The 23,107-nt window shown below is 40.2% G+C and overlaps 1 protein-coding gene across 1 annotated transcript in view; it reads right to left on the bottom strand.

Moving 5' to 3' along the window:
- Positions 1-3,388: 3,388 nt before the first annotated feature.
- Positions 3,389-23,107, bottom strand: part of RAP2C (RAP2C, member of RAS oncogene family) — a 28,990-nt gene continuing 9,271 nt past the window's right edge. Inside the window, exon 2 of the mRNA XM_044057481.1 lies at positions 3,389-3,708. Coding sequence (XP_043913416.1) covers positions 3,430-3,708 — 279 coding nt within the window. The 3' untranslated portion in view covers positions 3,389-3,429. The remainder of the gene's footprint in view (positions 3,709-23,107) is intronic.

The raw sequence follows: 23,107 nt of genomic DNA, 5'->3' as shown, positions 1-23,107 counted from the left end.
ACTCATGCCTAGGGCCAATTTAGAGTGTCCAATCCACCCACAGCATGTCTTTGGGATGTGGGAGGAAACTCACGCGGCCACAGGGAGGACATGCAGACTCCACACAGAAGGCACCCCAGCCAAGAATCGAACCAGAGAACCTCTTGCTGTCAGGCAACAACGCTAACCGCTGCACCACCGTGGCAGCCCCTCTTGAATCTAGTGTTACCAGGAAACTTAAATGAGAAGAAGGTGTAACAGGCTATAAAGTGACAGCATTTTGAACTTTGGCATTATCACAAATTGGATTAGGGTTGGGGGAGTGAAGGCCGCCATGCGCTTTTCTTTCTTTGGCACCAAACATCCTTGAATAAAAATGTTCCCCAATCTAGGAACGAGGAACTATCTTCAACACTCCGAGACAATGTGCGTCAAAGCACAGGAGGAATACGAAGATTCCGATTTGAGAGATGAGGAATTACCCCTGGAAAGAAGGAATTTCTTCCCAATACCATTTGTGGCTCCAAAGAATGACATTCAAAACACATTTGTCCAAAACTATCTGTTCCCAAAGAGCGAAGTGTAGATCCAGACTTTCTGAAAGGGAACAGGGACTGTCAGGATAGGTGGGATGTCTGTGTGTGGGGGACAACAAGGTCCATTAAGTAGTCATTCTGACAAGCCAGGATCATCTTTGGTTGTGGAGGGATTCCAGTTTTATTTTTGAACCCCCTTGCCATTTCTTCTTAAGCATCTGTTTGCAGAATTTTGCTGAGACAAGTTTACTTTATTCTTGCCAAAACTGGAGAAAGGGTCAAAATCCTTTAGAAAATTTGGAAAGGAGGGCTGAAAAATCTTGAGGGATACCCTGCATCAGCCTGCCCTTCTCATCCCATGTTTTGATGACCTCTACAGAAAAGGGATCAATAGTTATATCTCTATATAAAGGAGAATTTAAAATCCCATTCTACACAGACTCTGGAGGTTCAGAGAATGTAGCCAGGCAGACCTCCTCAAAAACAGTACAAGTGGCCATAGCCCTGGAAGAAGCAACAGAATCAATATACACATTTATGTTTTGACCTGTAAAGTGGAAGAAATTAGAGAATTTAAAGCAGATTTTTTCATCACAGGAAGAAATTGCAGACGTTAACAGTTCTCGTGCTTTCACAATTAGAATAAACTTTAGCAAGAGCCAAACAAATTCAAAATTCTGAACATTCATGCTTAGCAGCAGTAGGCCTGCTGGGTCTGGTTTGGGATGACTGTACAAATACTCAGGATGTATAAATTCCTCAGTCTTTTATCTGAAATTTTATGGGCAGTAGGTTAACTGTCAGGAAAACTACAGGCAGTGACACACACACACAGCAAAGCTGACACCACTAGAGAAATGGGTGAAGGTTCTGGAAATTCCATTCTGGAAATAGTCTCAGAAAAAGAGAAACCTCCAAAAGAGTAGTCAAACAGTGCTCTCAGAGTCTGAATCAAAGTCTCTGGAGAAAACCCTCGTCTGTCCCCTTCATCTTCCTGTTCAGATTCAGAAACTTGAATCTCTTCAGGAAGACAGGCATCCCTCTTTTTCCTCAAAAAACACCTTAAAAGAAGGATCAACAGCCTGAGCCACATCTAGTAAACTTCTCCTGTCTAGACAAATACGAGGAGCAGTAGATCCATGGTTAATTTCCTGTTTCTTCTTGCCAGGAAAAATGGGACAGTGCTGTTAATGAGAGCTGCAGCTTCCCCAGGGATAGGGACATTCTGCCAAAACAGACAAGCCTTCTCTATTCCCTCTCTGAGGACTAACAATAGTGGCTCTCCCTTACTCTCTGACTGGACACCAACAGCTGCAGTGGTTGTGGTGAAACCTCTGCCCACAAAAGTGCTACATAAGCGGGACCTGAAGTAAAAGATGAGTGGTCTGAGGAACTAGCTTTGACCACAATATTTCACCCACCTGTAGCAGAGGAAAACTGCTAGCCTGCTGTGGTGGCAAAGGTTGTCTGCTTAACTTTTTTTCTTTTTTGGTTGCAAGGAGTAACGGTGGAGCTGGTAATTTGTTTCACGGTCAAGCTGAAAATTTTGCTCATTTCCCAGCGAAAACCAGGAGCATAAGCAGAGTCCAAAAAGTAAAATAAATACAATATCAACATAATAAAAGCTTTAACTACTTTTTAAAATGCAGACACAACATTTTCCCTGTCAGATTAAAAGTAGTTTAAAATACAGTTAAGTCTCATGACAGTCTGTAGAAAACAAAATCCTAGAAAAAAAAATTTCTGCAACATGAAAATGCATTTAAACAAACACCTTTTATGTGGACAGCAGAAACAAGCTGTCATCCTCAAAAGTCAGCAGCAGAGTGCTCTCTACAGTGGCAGAAAAGCTCTGACGAGCTTTACTCTCAAACCTTTCAAGAATGTGGAATAAGTTTCCCCTTACTTTCAGAGTATAACTGTCAACTTTCTTCAAAAATACATACACACAGCAAACTGAAAATAAAAACGAGGAGTTAAAGCAATCAACCATGAAAGCCCAAAACTGAAGTTCTGGATTCTTTCCACAGCAAAAATCTAAGAACATAATTAGAGAGAGTTCAATCATGTTTTATTTATACTGGGGGAAAAATGTCAATTCTACCTTTTCACAATTATCAGTAGTGAAATAACAAAAGGAAAATAAAATGGGAGTGTTGTCCTGTGCCTGCAATGCCTCATCTTCTGTTTCATCACAAAGGCGACTACATTTTTGAACTTTCTGTGCAGAAGGAACATGTGCCTTCTGTAAAACAAGTTCTCAAGCAGGACGTACACAGAGAAATGGACTGCTCTATAAAAACACAACCATTTGTACTAATGAAATTATGACACCCCATAACACTTCAGAATACGGATCTTAAAATGGCATTACAATTCACCTAGACGTCATTGGTAGGTATAAAAAGACCAACAAACCTCTTTCAATATGCCGCTACAGATGTACAATCCCCAGCCACAAAACACTGGAGGCAAAAGATAATGAAGCATCAATGAACAAAACTAAGACTCATCTGGTCGCCTACAGTGGAGGCACAATTACACAGTGGTTAGCAGTGTTGCCTCACTTCTTTTGTCCTGTAGTTTGGTTCTCAGGTGGTGGTGTGTGTCTACTGGGGTATACATGCTGTGTGTGAGCGACTAACAGAATGTGCATGAGCTGCAATGGGCTAGCACCTCATCCAGGATTACTTTCACTACTCTGGAAATACTAAGTGTTGACTTAGGTGCCAGATCACTGCAACCCTGAAATGAATTATTTAGTGGGTAAGCAAAGAATAAATTAATGAGCTTCTAAAACACTGTTACTAATGAAATACTGAATAAAAAATTATTGTAATCAAAATGATTTTGATGACTTGTGTTCAACCAACCTGCTCCATATGGCAACTGAGTGACAATTTTCTCTGCTTTCTCACTGGATAATACAAGTATTACAACACTGATCCTGTTTTTCAGGCAAGGATGCATAGTTCATCTGTCTTACGATCTCTGCGAACAGTTCATCCACCATACTTTTACTTTTTGCTGAAGTTTCCATAAATGGACAGTTCCACTCCTGGGCAAGTGCCCTACCTTCTATAGTTGAAACCTCTCTCTCGGATTCAAGATCCACTTTATTTCCTACCAGGATCAAAGGTACTTTTTCGTATCTCTTCACTCGGACAATCTGATCTCGCATTGGCTTGATATCCTAAATATCAATGAAAAAATCAAGATGGATAAAACTCTACTCCAGAAGTTCATTGCATTTTACAAAATCATCACTGGTTCTCAAATAAAGCTGCTACACAAGTTAAATATACAAAAAAGTGCATTAGACAATAAAATTGTCCTTCAGAAACCGGTGACAAATAAATGACCTGATTGTGGCATTTGCTTGGGCAGGTGCTGTTAAACAACTTCAAACACTGAATGTGTGGTATACTGCAGATGCAAGCCTAACTAGAATATCTGAGATACAATCACTGTTCACATTATTTCCTAACAGTCTGTACTACACATTTTCTTTTGTTTGCCACTACCTTTTAACTTTATAAGGTTCTCTCAGAAGGATATGTAGGTTTCTGCAGCCTTCTTTTCAATTTACTACCAAAATCTATGAATGTCTAGATGCTTGTTGCATACATGTTGATAGCTTTGCAACATGGTCATGAGGGAAATACTAACCCTTGTGCTCCACTCCATCTACCTAAATTAGTCATTTTACAAAATGACATACAACCACCCTCAACCTGACCAGAAAAAGCAAGTGGATTGGGCATATGAACTCATTCAGGAAGTTGTTCACTGTAGCCCTAAAGCATCTACAGCACCATGCCTTGGGTAGGAAAGTACAGTTGTGTAAGTAAACTTAACATAATGGTAGACGTTCAAAGAGTCACTGCTGCAGTAGCCTTAACTATATGGGTTGAAGCCTGCCATGGATTCAGCCAGCTTCCAAAGCTTTCATGGCACATTCCATACTCCCAAACCATTACTCAGCATAAACTAAGCTGACAAAGTCAGCTTGGATACAAAATCCTACAGAGCTTTCATGCCAACAGAGGGAAGTTAAAGCTCTGAGATGACAATCTGGCATAAAAACATAAAAGGAAGGGAACAGACACTGCATACAAGACCATTTGAAACAGCAGGTAGTCACTTGAGACACAGAAGCTGTACAAAGCAGATTTCTCCTCACAAGAGGAAACAGATGCCAAAATATTTCTCATATTCTCACACACTTCAAGCATAAATTTCAACATACGAGCTTGACAGTTGAAGTATCGCAAAAGAGTATACACCCCCCCCCCCTAAAGCTTTCCTGTCCTCAGCAGGAAAGGGATTGGTATTAACCATAATACCTGCTATGTCAGATATGGGATAAGTCCATAAAATAAAAATTAAAAGATTGAGGCACTTTATAAAGCTTATCTGCTTTCTCTGGGGGTCAGCAGTCTGGTTGTCAAGAAAATGGCAGGCTGTGACAAAAACATCTTCCGAGGCAAAGAGAACAGGAGGAATAGGACTAAGTTCTGTAAATTTCAGTTGTAAGAAATCTTACTGCTTTCCTCAGGGACTGAGAAATATCACTGTTTTCCCACTGGAACAACTGACTCATTCTAGAGGTAGCTTCAAAGAAGGGGAATCCTTCAAAATTACTGTCCGAAACTACACTTTCCTCAGAATCTCTGTTAAGATGACACACAAACTTGGCTTTCACAATCACAGTCTCTTCAGAAAATTAAGAATCCCTTTTATTTTTACTAGAAACAACCATACAGGAAGAGTCAAGAGACTGCACTAAACCCAACCAATTACTCTTGTCCAGGGTATCCAAGACAATAGAAAACATATGTTGCAAGTTGTGCTTCTTTTTGACAGGAAGCTCAAGAAACAGACCTCCTTTTGGCAGCAACAGAATCCCCAGGGAGGAGCACAATTTTTTGGCTAGCAGAGTGGTATCCCCTGGCCCTTCTCTCAGAATTGACAAGGAGGATCCTACCAAGGACACTCTAAAAGCTGCAACGGACGCGCCTAATCCCCCATCTACAGTGGCAACACCACTCGGACCAACAGAAAAAGTGAACCTGTCCGCAGAACCAACTTTGGCCACAACAGAGTTACTCACCTCCAGCTGAGGCACTTTGTCAAAATGATGTGGTTTAAATGGCTGCTAAATAATCTCTCTCTCTTTTTTCAAAGCCTTGCAGCTGTTGTTGTGTCTTTCGACAGGGGTTGCCACAGCGGAACTTCAGTCCGCTAATGTTTGGTAGTGGATTTTTACGTGCCGAGTTACCAGACCTGACGCACAACCTTCAATGAAGGCACGCCCATTCACGCATACCTCCACACAGAAGACGCTCTAGCTGAGAATCGAACGGGACATCTTGCTGTGAGGTGACAACGCTACCGCAGCACCACTAAAGCCTTGCAGCAATACTCGATAAAACAGTAGTAACAAAAGTAACCTAAGCCTTGCAGCAATACTCGATAAAACAGTAGTATAAAAAGTAAACTATCCCACATTAAAAATGTGCACCACCCTCCAACAGTAAATAACACAATTTAAACTATTTTCGTTTGTAGAGAAACTTAACTTTTTACATAAAAAGTAAAAATGTAAAGCTCCATTTACACACACAAAAAATGTGGAAACAAAATCAGCTTAATAAAACCACTATAACAAATGCAATTAAAGAATCAAGTTAAAAATATAAGGTAATGTAAAACCAATGTCTGATCATTTACTTTTTATATCTGCCTTAAAATTAAAATCATTTGAGAATAGCTTGCCAACAGTATTCCCTGTAGTCCAACTCATAAGTAGCACCCCTTTCATAATGTTGGAGCCTACAAAATCCAAAATATAAAAACAGATCTTTTGAAGTCGGAACATTTTACAGTTTAAATAAGGCATTCATTGAAAGCGAAAGCTTACTTCATAAATTCTTTTTTTGTAAATGTTTGGGTCTACAAAAATAAAATGCTTCACAGCTAACACAATCAACACTGATTATGCAAGTAAATTATAATTAAAATAACTAGGGTCTTGATATGTTCTTTTACTGATAACACAGTAAAAAGTTGGAGCACTGGTCACTAGTGCATGGTTTATAGGAGCTATATGAAATCATCTCACTCCTAACACTGTTTTCCACTCTAAAATTCTCAAGACTTTATGCAATATCCATAATGCTACAAAATACTCAATAAACAAATACTGGTTTGCTACCTCTCAGTGCTGGCTGTAAGAATATTCCAACTGTGCATTACAACAGTCTAGGTGGCTGGTATGTCTACAAATCTGAACAAAATTCTAACTCATATTCAATCATTCACACTAATATGTACTAACACAGCATCTGTAATCTTTCAATGCAGGTTGGTCAAGAAAACCCTTTCCTTCAAAATTTCTTTCACAATCTTGCAGTAACTCAGGTGAATAACCAGTTTGAAGAAGTCTCGCCTATTTGAGGCAAAAGCATATTTCTCCTTTTGACCTTATAGTGGGTTTGTTAAACTTACCCTCTGTCTAGTTTGTTCCGTTTTTATTTAGAAGCTCAATTACATAGAAGCATCTAAGGTGGTGGTGCAATTTATATGACTCTTTATAAACTCAAGGAAGATGACCGGTAGACGTTTGATCAAGGTTAAGATCAGCAGCTACTTTATGCACGAAGGTCAGGTTAGTTCTTAAAATAACCCCATAAATATGAAGGTTTATATATGGAGTTCATAAGATTGTATTCACAATTCTGAAACATTCTTAGCTAGTGTTCATGCAACTAGAAACAAGGCATTGCAGAAAGATACTTGAAGCTTGAAATGTCACTATGTCAACCTTTGCAGAACAAAGCTGAAGTCCATTAAAGAACTGGGGGCTAAAAATAAGTCCTCACAGAAAGGAGACCTTTAGAAAGACTTTGCAGGCTGTGTGAGATGCTAGAAGAGAAGTTCTAGCCTTTGTGAAACATGAAATATCTGCTAAATGTACACTCATAGTGGAAAAGCTAAAACTTTTATCATATATTTTGGACAGGAGCTGGAGAATAGCGTTGCAATTAAGCCTTAAGGCTTTGAAAGAATATACTCCCTGGGGAGTGGTCCACAGACAGAAAGTTAACCAATTCACATGTAAACCTTTCTAGTAAGGAACTTCTCAGCTGACTACCCTCAGAGGGTAAATAAAGGAATTAAAGAAACTATGTAGTTAATATGAACAACTGCAAATACAGGTGAGCCTTGCCAGACCCCTACGAGAGGACACCTAGATGAGCTCCCCTCCATTAGATAAGGCTACTAAAGGGGAATCCTACAGCGGTCTAAGCCAAAAATAACAATCTCAGCATTGCCAAATTTGGCTTTCTGTAAATAATTGGGGGGGGGGTCCAAGTACCTTTATTTGCCCTTACAATTCTTAATGGACCTCAAAAGTGAGGGGTCCTAGGACAATGAAGAAGCATGTACTAGTCCAGACTCCTGGGAATGATTCTGCAAAAAGGCCACTGACCCATCTGCTTTGACTGAAAACGTGGATTACTCAATAGTCAGAAAAATAAACGTTTTCTGTTGAAGCTAATGGTATATTCGAAAAAGGCAGTGATAGCAGCAGGCTGGCCCTAGTCAACTGGACTGAATCACCCACAGATGCAAAGCCTGATTTTGACAGCTTTGATCTTAAATGGTGGACAACCAAACTCAGAAATAAGCAATGGCCACACCTGCAATCTACAATGAAGCATATCCCCAACCAGATGGTAGAGTCCTTTACCCAAAGAAATGACCATCAGTGTCAAAGTGTTTGACCAAAATGGTAATGTCAATATGGAACTGGCCCTGGCATCAAGCCAACAGACAATGGTGACAATCTGTGGCAACCACCGATATCAGTTTTTGACGGTTCAGTTCCAACATCATTGGGACGGGCACCTGATTGGAGGTTGGTGAGAAGAACTGTAATATACCAAAAAGGGAAGAGGCAAAAGGCATTTTTGTCTGTACTTAACAAAAAATGCTAACATTCTTTACATAGTCTATCTGGGTGGCCAGAATGGTACAGTCTAAAGAATCTTGCTTAAGATGGTCTGGAAAATGCAAAAAAAAAAAAAAAAAATTGCATACAACAGAATCTCAGATGCAAGACAATGACTGTGAGGACTACTTTAATGGAAGACTTTCATAGGAGGAGATGAATGTATAAAAAGTTTCTGTTCTGCTCTTAGCATTTTAAGAACAGAACTCGTATAAGTCAGTTTTACACCTCTTTCTTCTCTCTCTCCTTACTGTTAGACCAAACAGAGTAATCTTTAGATGGCCATGTGCTCAGTCTTGGAAGCAAATGGAATCAGCCCTGAATTAATGCTAAGGTCAAAACGTCCAATCTGAAGTAAACACACAGCCACATTCTCCTAAACAGCAACAATTTATTTTTCTTGTTCAACATGCTTTCTTTAGTCCAGGATTGGATTACTCAGCCTCCATTTGCCTTCTGTGCGATTCTGAACATCTCAATTAGCCAAACAGTGCTCTGGGGCAACTAAGAAATTGGGCATGGTCTTCACTGGTCTCCTGGTACCATGATATAGATGATTAACAGGCATCTTGTTAGAGAGTAAGAAGCATTTCATCTATGCAAAGACACAGTAGGCATATCACAGGACAAAAGTTTACTCTTCCTCAAGTCAACCTTCAATAACCGTTTAAGAAAACCAGTACACAACTGTCACAAAAAATGTATTTTTGATTATTTTTCTACCTTCTACCCTGTTGTCTATGGTCCATCTGCCTTCCTAACACAAGGAGCCATCAGGATTTTTCCCAAACACAGCCACTTGCGAGCCGAAAAACATCCATTTCACCATAACGATTTTATATGCCATCTCCAGGCATATGCATGTCCTGATGCACATGAGGTCTATCATCACAGGCCTGGGATTTCCGAGTTTACATCCCCCTCCTACCAGGTCCTTGACCACTGTTGTTGTCCAAGTGAAAAAGACAGCTTGGGAGCAATCTGATTTACCGAGTTCACCATTTCCCAACCCAATAACAAACAGGTAAAAGCAATATTAGCAATTCACTCATCCTCCCGTGTCTGGTTCTTCCAGCAACTGCAAATCTAGTCAAACTTCCATTATCTGTGTCATGTATCAGGGCTTCATCCCTTTCCTCCAGAGAGCCAAGATATAGGAAAGATAAGTTTAACCACAAACTTGACTTAATTTGAAGAAATAATGGCAGAAAGTAAAACAATTTATTTAGACTGAAGCTTTTTTTTTTTTTTTTTTATTACAAAGTGACAATTTTTGACTAGTGTAGCCTACAGCCATTTCTTGGATGTTAACTCAGCTAATAGTGTCTCTCTCTCTCTGCTGGAGGGGGTGGGGTCTACAGTGGAAGCTAGCCTGCACAGCTCAACGGGTAAAAGGCAATGGACTAGTACAGTGATGACGAACCAATTGCATGCGTGCCAAAGGTGACACGCCACAATGTTTTGGAGGACACACATGCGTTCACCAACACCAGAGTTATCAAAGAAACTGAATGAACAAAAATATAAAAAAGTGGCCCTGCACTTGCCTATTAAAACTCAGCAACAAAAAGTCATTAATTTATGTTTGCAATATGTTCTATATTTTTTCAGTTAAATTCAAAATTACTATTAAATGTAGGGTAATTTTTTTGGTGCACTGTTTAAGTCCAGTCAGTGTACATACAGTTTTCTCTATTACAAGCCACTGATTTTTCTTTTATTTTTATAATACATAGCAGCACACATGATTAATTCATTTAAAAAATACAGTCCAATGTGTAAAGAATCGTTTCTCTTTTGTTGGGGGGGGGGGTGACACCAGCAGATTCATAATGAGCATTTTCCAACTTTTTGAGACGCCGAGCCCAAAAGGTTCACCATCACTGGACTAGTAGAAAGTTTTTAGATGCAGAGCTGACTAAAATACTTTGGCTATCCTACTCATCCACTGTAGGACTAACACCAATGCTCCAACTGCCACCTGGAACAGCATGCAAAAACTTAGATGGGTATAAGCATACTAAGCATGGCTACTAGGAGTTATAACAAGACTAGCTGTTCCCAAAGAAGCACTGGCTTTGAAGACGGACACAAGGAAACAAATACCCTGACCAGCAAAAGCACTTATACAAGGAATGAAAAAAAGTGTTGACACCAAAGCTTGCCTCCTTGAGCAGACAATATACAGAAACATGTGGCTGTTTGGGATCTGGAATTGCTCTCTATTAAGTGATGCCAAGAAAAGGGGAGACAAGGTGAAGGCAAGAGAGGGTCCTGAGATACTCAACTTCTGCATACCAAAGAAAATACTCTTGAGGAGAGGCAGAGATTAGCACCACACGTCTGTAAAGCTCTCCTTCCACAAAAAAATGACAGCAGAGTGTGAGGTAGTCAGCCTAAAACTACAGTAAACCTGAAAAGGAGAACATCTAAATAAAACAAACAGAGGATGAAAGGAAAGGTGAGGGAATAGAATGTGCATCTTAAACCCCAAAAATCTTTTCAGAAATCTTGAAAAAGCCAATATGCATGTGTTTTGGATGCTGTTGCTACAGGAGAACAAAATGGAAGGAAGGGCAAACAAGTAACCAAAAATGGAGACCACAGGGATTGCACAATATTAACAAATGAAAACAGAAAGCCCTCACTTATCTGTAGCAGCCACAGTGTTTGGCACCAAAATTCCAGTTAAGGGAAAGGATTAAAGACTCAAACATTGTAAACAGGACAGAGAAAAATCAGTGAAATAAAATCTGCAAACACTATGGGGGGCAGTGCATCTAGTCTCTTGTAATACCAAAGGGAAATTAACATTCAATAGATTTTTTGGGGTGGGAACATCCTTTATAAAGCCAAACACCCCTAGGACTCATGCCACTGATATTAGAGCAGCTTAGCACTCCAAACCTACCCAAGTTGATAAGAATCCCCCCCCCAAATACACCATGCCATTTCCCTCTCCAAATAGCCCTTCTGTGCTCACCTAAATAGGAACACTCAGATGTTCAGTCCAACTCGGCTGAGGCAGGGAAGGTGGGTGGGGCATTACAGAAGACGAGCATAATCCTACAGACCCTACTTCTATGACAGAGTTAACTTTTTATCTAAAAGGAGTGGGTCCACCCTCTAACTTCTAGCAGGGGACCCCAAGCTCTTCAATACAGGTGGACCCCCAAGCCTGATACCCCTAACAACAATGGCCCCAAAGAAAGCTCGGGACCTAGACATCAGATCCAGATTGCCATTTCGCTCTCAAGTGTGCTAATGGAGGACCAGGTATCTCCTGAAGGAATGAAAGTCATTATCATAGTGAAAGCGCTCAGTCATTGGGATTTTTATGTTTTGTGCTATTAAAATCGATGAAACCACACGTGTGTTGGGACCTTTTTATTTAATTGTTTTTTGCTTCATTGGAAGACTTGTTTTTGTGATGATCTGAAGGAATCATGGTACATGGGCGACTTATTGTTTAGACAGTGATTCTAGAGTTCACTTTGGTCACCAGCATGTTTGTTGACCATCTGTCACTTGTTTAATGTGGGACAGGATAAGATAAAGTGGTAGTGAGGATTATAAAAAAAAAATCCTATAATAGATAAAAGGATAATTACATACTACCTTGAAATTATCATTTCCAAGGAAATGTCAACACATTCTACTGGCAATATAAGCTAGAATACATTTCTCCAAGCTATTAAAAGTACATTGGTGCAGCGGTAGCATTGTCGCCTCACAGCAAGAGGTTCTCCCATTCGATTCCCGGCTGGAGCACCTTGTGTGTGGAGTCTGCATGTCCTCCCTGCAGTCAAGCTGCGTTCGAAAGACATGCGTAAATGGGCGTGCCTTCATTGAAGGTTGGGCACTGTGAAAATCTACTGGCAATCACTAGCAGACCGGAGTTCCGCTGTGGCGACCCCCTAACGGAGAAAAGCCGACAGAAGAACATTAAAATTACATTGTCCAGCTACTTGTTACAGCCATATATTAAGCTTCGTAAAAAGGAGGACAGGCTGCAATGGGAAGGCCTTTCCAGCAAATCTAAGAAATACCTAAAGCAGTCTACTTTCAACTACTGGGGAATCTTTAAAGAACTGAAAGGCCTCTTATTATAAATCATGTTGACACCATTCCCTGCTTATTTAGTTTCAATTTAAATCCTTAGTGGTGAAACAAAGGTCTACAACAAAAGCAAATAGATTACTAGCTTCCTGTGCTTCTATTTGCACAGCTGCAGTATGACTTGGGAAATATTCAGGCCACTTAAAAAGCATACAACTCTGTTCTTGCACATTCAGATTGCTACACTGAAAAGGAAATGTACACTAAACCCAACCATATTCATCAGTAGTATAGCAGATGCATTGCTTAGTTAATTAAAAAAAACACTTGTATACTACGTTTCAAACAAATATGATTTTTTTTTTTATTTGAACACTATTGCAAAAAGAAACTCAACTGCCACATGGGAAAATAAGATCTGCAACTCAAGCCAAGGACACCATAAATGAATGTGGAAAATGTTGTGGGTGCTCAGCATTCCAAAGCGCAAACATTCATTGTCACAACAATCTACAGCATTCTAATCACTATTCATACAAAACTCTAGCAAGTCATGTTCTCTATAAGCCCCTCGCTTCCATTTTTAATTTTTTAATATTTTACTTACCACCACCATAATATCCCACAGCTTTAAGCATGACTTTACTATACCACTTGCTAAATGCTCAACTCCACCAAATGCTTATGACATTTTGACCTATTGCCATCCTATGTCCAATAGTCAAGAAAGGATAGTCTACAACCCAAAACACTAATATCTTACAAACATGTAGTGCATGCAGCACAGTGATTATGCTCATACCAAGAAATATATATAAAAAAAAAAAAATCGGCCAAGTGTTTCTACAGTACGAGACCCGATCTTACGTGTTAAGATCCCCTGCGTCACCTGTAAGATTGGGTATCACACTAAGCAGTTAATCTGCCAGTGCTTATAATTGGTTTTATATCTATGATGTAATCTGCTATTTTTATCACTGCATATATGTTGTAGTTCACTACATAATCCCTGCCTATCCTGTTACTGCAGAGTTTTAATCACACTGTTTTGAATTTTGCTATCACTGTTATTGCAAATCCACTGAATCAGTTTTTTTGTTGTAATTCGTCGTATTAGCTGCTATTTGCATTTTTGTGTTGCCTGTACAGCATGGGGTGCGACTAAAAAGAGTCCCTGGACCAGTCTACCCACACAGTTAATAAAGAACAAATAACCAAAACAGAGAGCAAGTTTATTTAATTATTTGGTAATATAAATACTGCATGTTTATATTAATTTTTTCACAAACACAATGCTTGACATCAATCCAGAAATAAGGACAAGGAACTCAGAATGTACAATTTGAATATTGGCTGCCCAACAGCCTGTCACACTCAGCAGTGGTTTCGGCTGACAGCTACCATTTATCTACCTTGGAAGAGATTCTCTATAATAAAGTGCTTTCTTCCCTGGGATCTTCCTTTAAATTAAACTTTTTATTTTATTTGATTTGCTGGTCTAAAACTGTTGTGGTGTGCACACCTGTCGGGATGATTTTTTTGCCTGGGTCCCATCCCCCCTTGCTATACTAATATTGGTTTGCTCGTCCCTTTAAGCTTGCAGCCTCAGCAAGTTATTTCATAATTTCTTAGCACTTTATTTACCTATTGCATACTGTTTTTATGCAGTCTGCCAACTCACATTTACTGCAAAAGTAGTTCCTTAGTTTAATTGTAGTCTGCTTCCTTCTTTTGTGCAGACAAGCTTTGTACTAATCATTTATTTTGAAGTTGACAATTCCTTCTTTTTCCCTCTTGGTGGCCTAATAGTTACTGCAGTCTGATTTGAGTTTTATCCTGTTCAAATTCTCCCTACAACTGACTGTTTTTGATGTCTGCCGATATCATCTAGGTCGGTCCTTCCCACTTCATTTGCCCCCGCTACGCACAGGCTCACTCCGCTCCTCTACCCTACCCCCATTCCCACCCACCCCTGCTTCAATTCTGTTTATAGACAGCTAGCTTTATCCAATCCCTCTGTCCCAATTAGGCTCTTCCTTATCCTTCCATTCTTAACCCCGCCCACCTCTACTCACACACTTTGCAGACCTGCCACTCATTATCACTTCCATCCCCTCCCCTCAGTCATACTTTCTTCATTTACTTACTCCTTATACCCCACTAAGTCCCTACATCTCTTCCCCTTTTACTCCTGCCCTACCTCACCTCATAACACATTCAACTTAACCTACTTCCACACTGTCCAACCTCATTATTCCATACACCCACTATTCTTCTCCCATATCACCCTCACTCTTCAATACTACTTACATCACCCTTCCTAAAATTAAATCCTCTCCCCAAATCTCTCCCATCAACAGATTCAAACAAATTTCACTCTGTACCCCCCCTAAAATATTTCTGCTCTATCCTTGCAACACCTTACAACTTTCAGTTGACATTCACCCTAATCCCAGACCAAACTCAAACCCATCTACTCCTACCTCACAACTACATTTGAAGCTACCTAACCATAGAGTAGAAGCATTTATCCTTGTACTCTATCAATATTCACAGCATTCTTAACAACGTAAGTGAATTTCAAACTTAGATAGCCCAATACCCCCCCCCCCAACATTATCTCAGAAAACTGGACCAAACCTCAACAGTGGTTTTAAGGCGACCTTAAACTTAATAGCATATCCTGTTTCCATCCTCAAACTACTCATTAAGTGAATCCATAGTCACTACCCTCTGGAAACAATTCTAGACCATACCAATCTATAAAGGAGGAAACTAGATTTGCTGCAAATCTGCTTCCAAATCTCACCAGTCATGCTCTTAAGACATTCAACTGGCTTGAGTTTCCCCACCGACTTCTGCTTACTCAACTACTCATCATCCATTCTGTCCTGTACAAGCCCTTCTCCTGCCCTAACATCTCCTCTATTGTCTCTCTCTACATCCCCCTCCAGAACCCTCAGGAACTCAGAACAATGTCTCATAAAGATTCACAAACTCAGAAAATCCACATCTCTACAGCTATAATACTGCCCTTTCATGAAACAAACTTCGCACCATCCTAAGAAATATTTCCCAGGTTCATGTTTCAAAAAAGATCTCAAACTACCTAAGTAGCACCTGGATTGATCAGTGCAATCACCCCACTAGAACCCATCCTTTTTATCCCCTTACGGATCACCTTTCTTCTCTTTCCTACACTTACTGTCTATAAAACAGGAGGAGAAGCAGGAGCCTCTTCATACAAGACAGTATCAATCAAATGTATATGCTCCATTTCATAAACCCGCTACCTATAACCTACTGTAATTTGCCTGTTAATATAAATTAGTACACCTACTGTAACAAATGACTAGCAGTATTTTGTGATTTACTTAGGATCACTGTTCACAATCGGTTTGATTACTTTTTCTTACAAGTACTGTAATGCCCGTTTACCTACATTTTAATTGTGCTAATCATACCAAGTTCTGCTGTGGAGCTTTTCTCCCCAGGCCTCTGTTGAAAAAGGGCAATAGCTCAGTTGGACTATCCTGGTTAACAAATGTCAAATAAACAAATTAAAACAAATTAAGAAGAAACAGCATAAATCAAATCACAGTTTAAAAACCTCATCATTGTTAAATTAAGGAAAAAAGTCAGGAGATCAGTGATTGTTAATTAAGTTTACTACTGCAAAGCACAACACAAAACAGTATGTGCAGCCACACTACCTACCAAAAAACGCCAAGTGATCTGTGGAGTTAAGAAAATGCAGACAGGACCAGGCCATCAAGCAACCTAAGAGACCACACTTTAAGCAACAACCTAACCATAACTAATGTGATTGATACACAATACTTCTAAAATGGTTAAAACCTTTACACAGAGTAACACAAGTATGTGATAACATCATTCATTTCCTGTACCAAGACAGTAACTATCTGTATCATTACTGCTGCCTTACAAGCAAACACTTTCTAAGCATTCATAAGCAGCTATTAATAAGGATACAGTCTATGAAAATACTATGCAATAAAGTTACAGTACTACAGGAAAACAAATCATAAGAGTGTACTGATCTTAATAGTTACGAAAGTGTACACCTCTCTATTAGAACTTATTCCCCAAAGCAATGCACTTCAGCATCTAAACCTCCCTGCTGTCAGAAAGAAACAAAAACCTTGTAGCCTGGCAACACAACAAAAAACTTTTAAAGAATAGGAGGAAGTGATTTTTAAAATGAAAACGTATGGTGGAGCGTTAATGTGCTGTGTTTCTGTGGAATAAAGTGAACTGAAGTGTGCTGAGCCATCTGTGGGTTTTTTTTCACAATTTTCTAAGCTTGCCCTGCTCAGGGCTTTATTGTTTTGCCTGAAAAGCTGCTTCATTTTGTGGATTACAAGTTTTATTTGGAAGCTGCTGTGAATTTTGTTTTGTTTTAACAAAGAATACCCTAGCCACAATGCGACTCTGTGGTAAAGCTTGGAAACACTACCACAAAACTAAAACAAGCACTTCCCTTAATGATTACAAAGCACTCCGCAACAAAGTAAAAAAACTCATTTACTCTGATCGCAAAGCCTACTTTTCCACCCACCAAACTCATCACAACAATAACCCCAAAAATTTCTGGGATGAAATTTCCTCTCTTCAATCCAGGAAAAAAGAAAACCTCTGCCCTGACCCAAATGCCTCTGACTCAGAGTTTGCGTCTCAATTCAACTCATACTTTATCATCCGTCACTAATAACCTTGCTTCCCCACATCAACCCTCAAATAACCCCACCCCCTCCAATACAGCTACCACTCAACCTCCTCCTCCTCCCCTCTCTATGAACCCTATCTCTACCATAAAAAAACTTCCTAAAGCTAAAACCTTGCTCCAACGCCCCCAAGATACTCTCCTACTTCCTAAAGATAGCCACAGAAGCCATTGCCTTCCCCAGCTGCATCCTAATAAATCGATCAATTTCAGAAGGCCATGTTCCTCAGCTCTGGAAAAAGGCTTATATTATTCCACTCCATAAAGGTGGCAACAATAATGCAATTTCCAACTTCCGCCCCATCGCTATCTTGTCACCTCTCTCTAAACTTCTCAAAAAAAGCATACACTTCCAATTACTACCCTAGCTTATAAATCATAACCTTCTTACTCCTACCCAACATGGATTCCGACCTGGCCATAGGATCACTACCGCCCTCCTCTATTTCTAGAAACTGTCAACAAAGCCCGCAACTCTGGTCATACTGTATCTACCCTACTTTCAGACCTCTCTAATGCCTTTGACACCATCTCTCATAACCTCCTTCTTACTAAACTATCTAAACTAACTCTATCTTACTCCTCCATTAACTGGTTCACCAGTTACATATCAAAAAGGCAACAAGCAGTTTAATGGCAAAAATCTATTTCATCATTCCAAGACACCACAGTGGCGTGCCCCAAGGCTCAATTCTATTCAACATTTTCATTAATGACTTTCATCATGCCATCCCTAATGCTAACCTCATCCAATATGCAGATGGCTCAACAATAATCTGTTCAGCAACCTCCATTTCTACATTAACAAAATTAACCCAAGACGCCTTCTCTACTGAACAATGGATGCTAGATAAAAATCTAGCACTAAATACAGTCAAAATTAAACCAATAATATTTCACCCCTCAAAAAATAGCACACTTGATAAAAACTCTCATCACTCATTAGACCCATTATAGAGTACAACGCCCCTTTTGGTATGTACCTCACAAGACATCTACAACAACTGGAAAGGCCACAGAAATACCTCACAGAGAGGATTACAGACCTCAAACAGATGCCCTACGCAGACCATCTCAAAAAACTCCAGCTTTATTTTGTCGCATATCGCCTACTCAAGAGGCGATCTCTGCCTAACAATACAAAGCTATGTCAAACCCATAGCTGTTGGACATGCTCCACGTAAAGAAATCCCAATCCCTCCAAGCTACACGCTCTAGGGACCCAAACCGTGTCACCACAATAAACAGAACATGCTAGAGGGATACATTCCTGTCTCAGACTTCCCATACTCTGGAACAAACTACCTATCTATATCAAACAAAGCTCCTCATTAGCACTCTTCAAGAAAAATCTTGATGATTGGATGGGAGATAGGAAATTCACCCCGGGGATCACTTCTGTGGCTCTGCTTGACAGGGGCACAGGAAAAAATGTTCTTGGGTGGCAAAAGCCAGGGTACTGTTTGGCTAGGCTTATATAGGCCCTAGGGCCAATAGCCTAGTACCTACCTATGAAAAAATACAACACACAACAAATGTAACAATACATAAATATATATACATAAACATACACACTTGTAAACTACTAAATTATGAGGCTGAAAAAAGTTCTTAAATGTAATCTATTACCTAGGATATGAGTTGGCAAGATACCCAACCATTATCTTGGTAACAAGCGGATTGTTTCAAAAGCCACTGTAATGTCAAAGAAAACCCCGCAGGAAGGAATTTCTCATTCAGGCTACATTAAATGGCATCAATGATCATTCCCAGGACAATGAAGGTACTGAGGGCCATGCTGTGCATTGTGTAATACCCCATAGCTTTTAATCTATTAAATTAATTGTGTGAATAAAAGTTTTTCAAATAATTATTTAACAGGGTACGGGTTAGATACACGTCTGAAATCATTTAACCCATTAGAAGGGACTTTTAGACAGCGGGATTATAACTGCATGCTTGAATGCTTGCAGGACACTGCTCGAGCAGGGAGAGAAGTTACAGATGTAAGGGCTTTAGTGATTTTTTTTTTTCAGTTGGCAGATAGGTTCAGTACTAACTTTACCCCCCCACCCCCTAAAGGGCCCATATCTATACAGTAGGAATGCAGAGTCCCTGTAATCACAACTACGCAGGCAAAAGTTGCACTATCTAAAGCCAAAACACAGCATCCATGGGACCGGACAACATTCCAGGCTGCGTTTTACTTCAGAACAAACTGGCTCCTCACTTAAAGCACCATGTTCATTAATAGCCTCGCATCAGGCTTCGAGCCCACTGAATGGCGCACAGCAACAGTTATCCCACTCCACAAAGGGGGAGCCACCACTGATCCCGGGAACTATCGACCTATTAGCCTGTCTGCAAGGCTATGGAACGCATCATCATGGAACTCATAAACAAAGACATTGGTAACCTACAAACTCTGGATCCCACCCAGTTCGGGTTTGTGAAAGTTAGATCATGCCTCCTGAACCTGATCGACTTCTTTGAGGCAGTCACCAAAGGCGTAGATGAGGGTAAGGTGGTTCACACAGCCTATCTTGACCTCGCCAAGGCTTTCGACACCATCCCCCATTTTGGAATTATAGCTAAACTCACTAAACTAGGTATAAATCTCTACGTCACAAGATGGGTTGCCAACTGGCTCACTGACAGAACCCACACTGTAAATTTGCAAACTCCAAATCTGACCTCAAAGCAGTGACAAGTGGAGTACCACAGGATTCTATCCTGGGACCTCTCCTGTTTGGTATCTACTTCTCTGAAGTACAGTCTAACACAGAAGGCCTCTGGCTAATGAAGTTCGCAGAGGACTGCGAACTACGAGCCATAGTCAAGTCCCCAAATGATGTAGACATCCTACAGAAGGGCCTCGCTTAGACAGACGCCTGGTGTCAGAGCCATGGCCTCAAGCTCAATGCCAAAAAGTGCAGTGTCATCCCCTTTGGTAAAAACTCTGTACCCATGAACTACCATATAGGCAGTAATCTACTTAACACCGAATGTGTGATGAGACTTTGGGACCCAGGTGGACAGTAGTCTCTCCTTTGATAGTCACATCATCACAGTAGTCAGGAAGTCCTTCTACGTGGCACACCTTATAAAAGGGTTCTCATCCAGGAAAAAAGGTCATTGTTCCCCTCTACTCAACACTCAGACGCATTATAGAGTACAATCTCCTTTTGGAATGTACCTCACAAGTCATCTGCAGCAGCTGGAAAGGCCACAGAAGTACCTCACAAAGAGGATTACTGGCCTCAAACAAATGCCCTACACTGACCGCCTCAAAAAACTCTAGCATATCGACTACTCCGAAGTGATCTCTGCCTAACAAATAAAGCTATGTCAAACTCAGAGCTGTTGGACATGCTACACCTAAAGAAATCCCAATCCCTCCGAGCTACACGGTCAGATGAAAGTCAACAGGATTTCGATCTTGTATTGTTAAGTTTTGAGTAGAAGGAATGTGGTCTAGTTTACAGTAATTAGATAAGGAATTTGGTCTAGTTTACAGTAATTACAAAAAAGTGAAAGGTTGCGGTGTAGGACATTAAAAAGATATAAACCAGGGGGGAAGGTTCCTGTTCTTTGCTGGTGGTGGAGTAAACTGTTAGAAAGGCTTCAGTTGTGATAGCAACAGTGTACCACAGAAGGTGTACATAGTCAGCAGAAGCAATGTAGAGTGGTTCAGTATTACTGGTTCATTTTTGGTAGGTAAAGAGTTATACTGTCCCGGTTAACAGACTGGGTCTAGACCAGTTTGCTCTTGTTGCTGTCTAAGGAATAGGGCCTTTGCAGTACTGGTTGCAATTCTTAGTCAGGAAATTTTGGTGAGGTTCAGCACTGCGAGAATTCCCTTTCCAGTTCTTCCAGGCTGAAACTCTATGCCTTCAATTTTGCATTAATACCCACTTTAAGCCATGGACAACTTAAAAACAAGCTTTTTTTTTTTTTTTTGCAAAGATTTTAAATATATTCTGAATCATGGTGAGTTCAGTCTAAAGCAGTGGCATGGTAAGTCTTGGCATATTGATGGGAGCACTGAGTAGGTCAGAGGCTTGGAAAATAATAAAGATCTTAACTTCAGTTACTCTGAGGTAATCGACAATGGCAAGTCATCACCCAGAGCAGATGTTTGGAAGGGAGTACAAGGTGCCCTTCATGGCTATCTGGATAATGACCATCACTCTTGACTCTGACACCTAGCCCAATCAACAGTACGTCAAAACAAGACTAACCTCCACTGTAAACTAGAGGTCCCCAAAGTGTGATGTTGAGCTAGGTAGAGGTTGGCAGAGGCAGACAAAGAAACAGATGGGCAAATTGTCTATGGAAACAAGGCTGGCAGGCTTGAAGACAAAAAGTGTACAGAGGGGGAAAAAAAAAAGTAATTTCAAGTCAGAAATCACATGACTGCACATGTAGCCTATGTAAGACAACCATCACCTCAGGTCTACAAATTTATGACTGGGTAAAAGGCAAGTATCCTCTACGAGGGAGACATCTTGTCTACTCATACTTCTCCAAGATCTTTGACACTACACAAATGTGACTGCCAGAAAAGCTACAATGACTGGGCAAAGAACTTAAATGCGAATGCTCCTAGGCTAAAACAGGAACATAAGGAGAAGGGTAATGCTGGGAATAAGAGAATATTGGCTGGGGAAATGGAATTGTTGACAAAATATCAAGAAAATAATCTAGCACTGATCAACTGAAATGTGGCAGCAGCAAACAGCAATGCTGGGGTATATCTCAGGGGTGGAGGGCTGGCATACCCCAGAAGTAATTCTCCCTCTGTGTTGGGCAATTTTTTTTAAACATAATTTTTTAACACATTTTTTTTTAAAACCCTTTAACTGAAAAATAGAATAAAATACAATTTTTAAAAAGTCAATTAAGTAATAGGTCACAGCCAGAGTAATATGTGCAGTTCTATCACTTCATCTTGATTACTTCTACCTTCCTCAAAAGCTCCGTCTTCAAGGCCCAGGCTTCTGAGCCATATACAGAAGCACTGGTCATATCACTGTTTTGTACACATTACTTTTTGGCTTCTGTTGCACACTACCCCTGGCCTCTCTGATTCTAAATTTTGCCTAGCTATTCAGATTTCTCCTCTCCTCAACCATTCTTACCTAAAGTTATTAATCTGTTTGTTAATATTTGCTAAAGTTCCCTTTCAAAAGTCCACTTGTAACACCTCATGATCTGCATACAGCAGCTTTGTTGATTCGTCTCCATACAACTTGTTTGCCAATGTAATCCATTACTAGAACGAAAAACAAGGGGCTCAGAGATACACTCATTCCCACCCGAGTCTCCAAACATTATTTGCAATTGAGTTTTTGGGTCCTTATACGAAGCATAAACTAATTCTAATGACTCTTCCAGTACTGCCCAAATCAGCTTTTTTTTTAATCCTCTGACACACCCTGATAATACCCCATGAACTGCCAACAATAGTGTGACGTCCCAACTACCCTGAGTCAGTAACCAAGGATCTTCAATTCTCACTACTGACTCCAGTGTGAGACTGTCACTTAAACAGGAGTAATATTTCACAATTTCCCCCAAGACGGCAAGAGGAACACGCTTTCTGAGACTGGACTGTATATTTATGTCCACCCTTAACGGAACTCCTTACACACTGTGTCCAAGTTCAAGACCTCTGATACACATCCAAACACTTCAAGGAAAGCCTGACACAGATTTCCAGCTGTGTCTCTTCCCCAAAATATGGTAACACTCTGCCACCAATCAGAGAGC

The sequence above is a fragment of the Protopterus annectens genome, chromosome 15.part0, assembly GCF_019279795.1.
Source record: "Protopterus annectens isolate FY-2018-M chromosome 15.part0, PAN1.0, whole genome shotgun sequence".
NCBI classification, from domain to species: Eukaryota; Metazoa; Chordata; order Ceratodontiformes; family Protopteridae; genus Protopterus; species Protopterus annectens.
The sequence above is the reverse complement of the archived record's forward strand: the minus strand, read 5'-3'. Positions and strand labels throughout refer to the sequence as shown.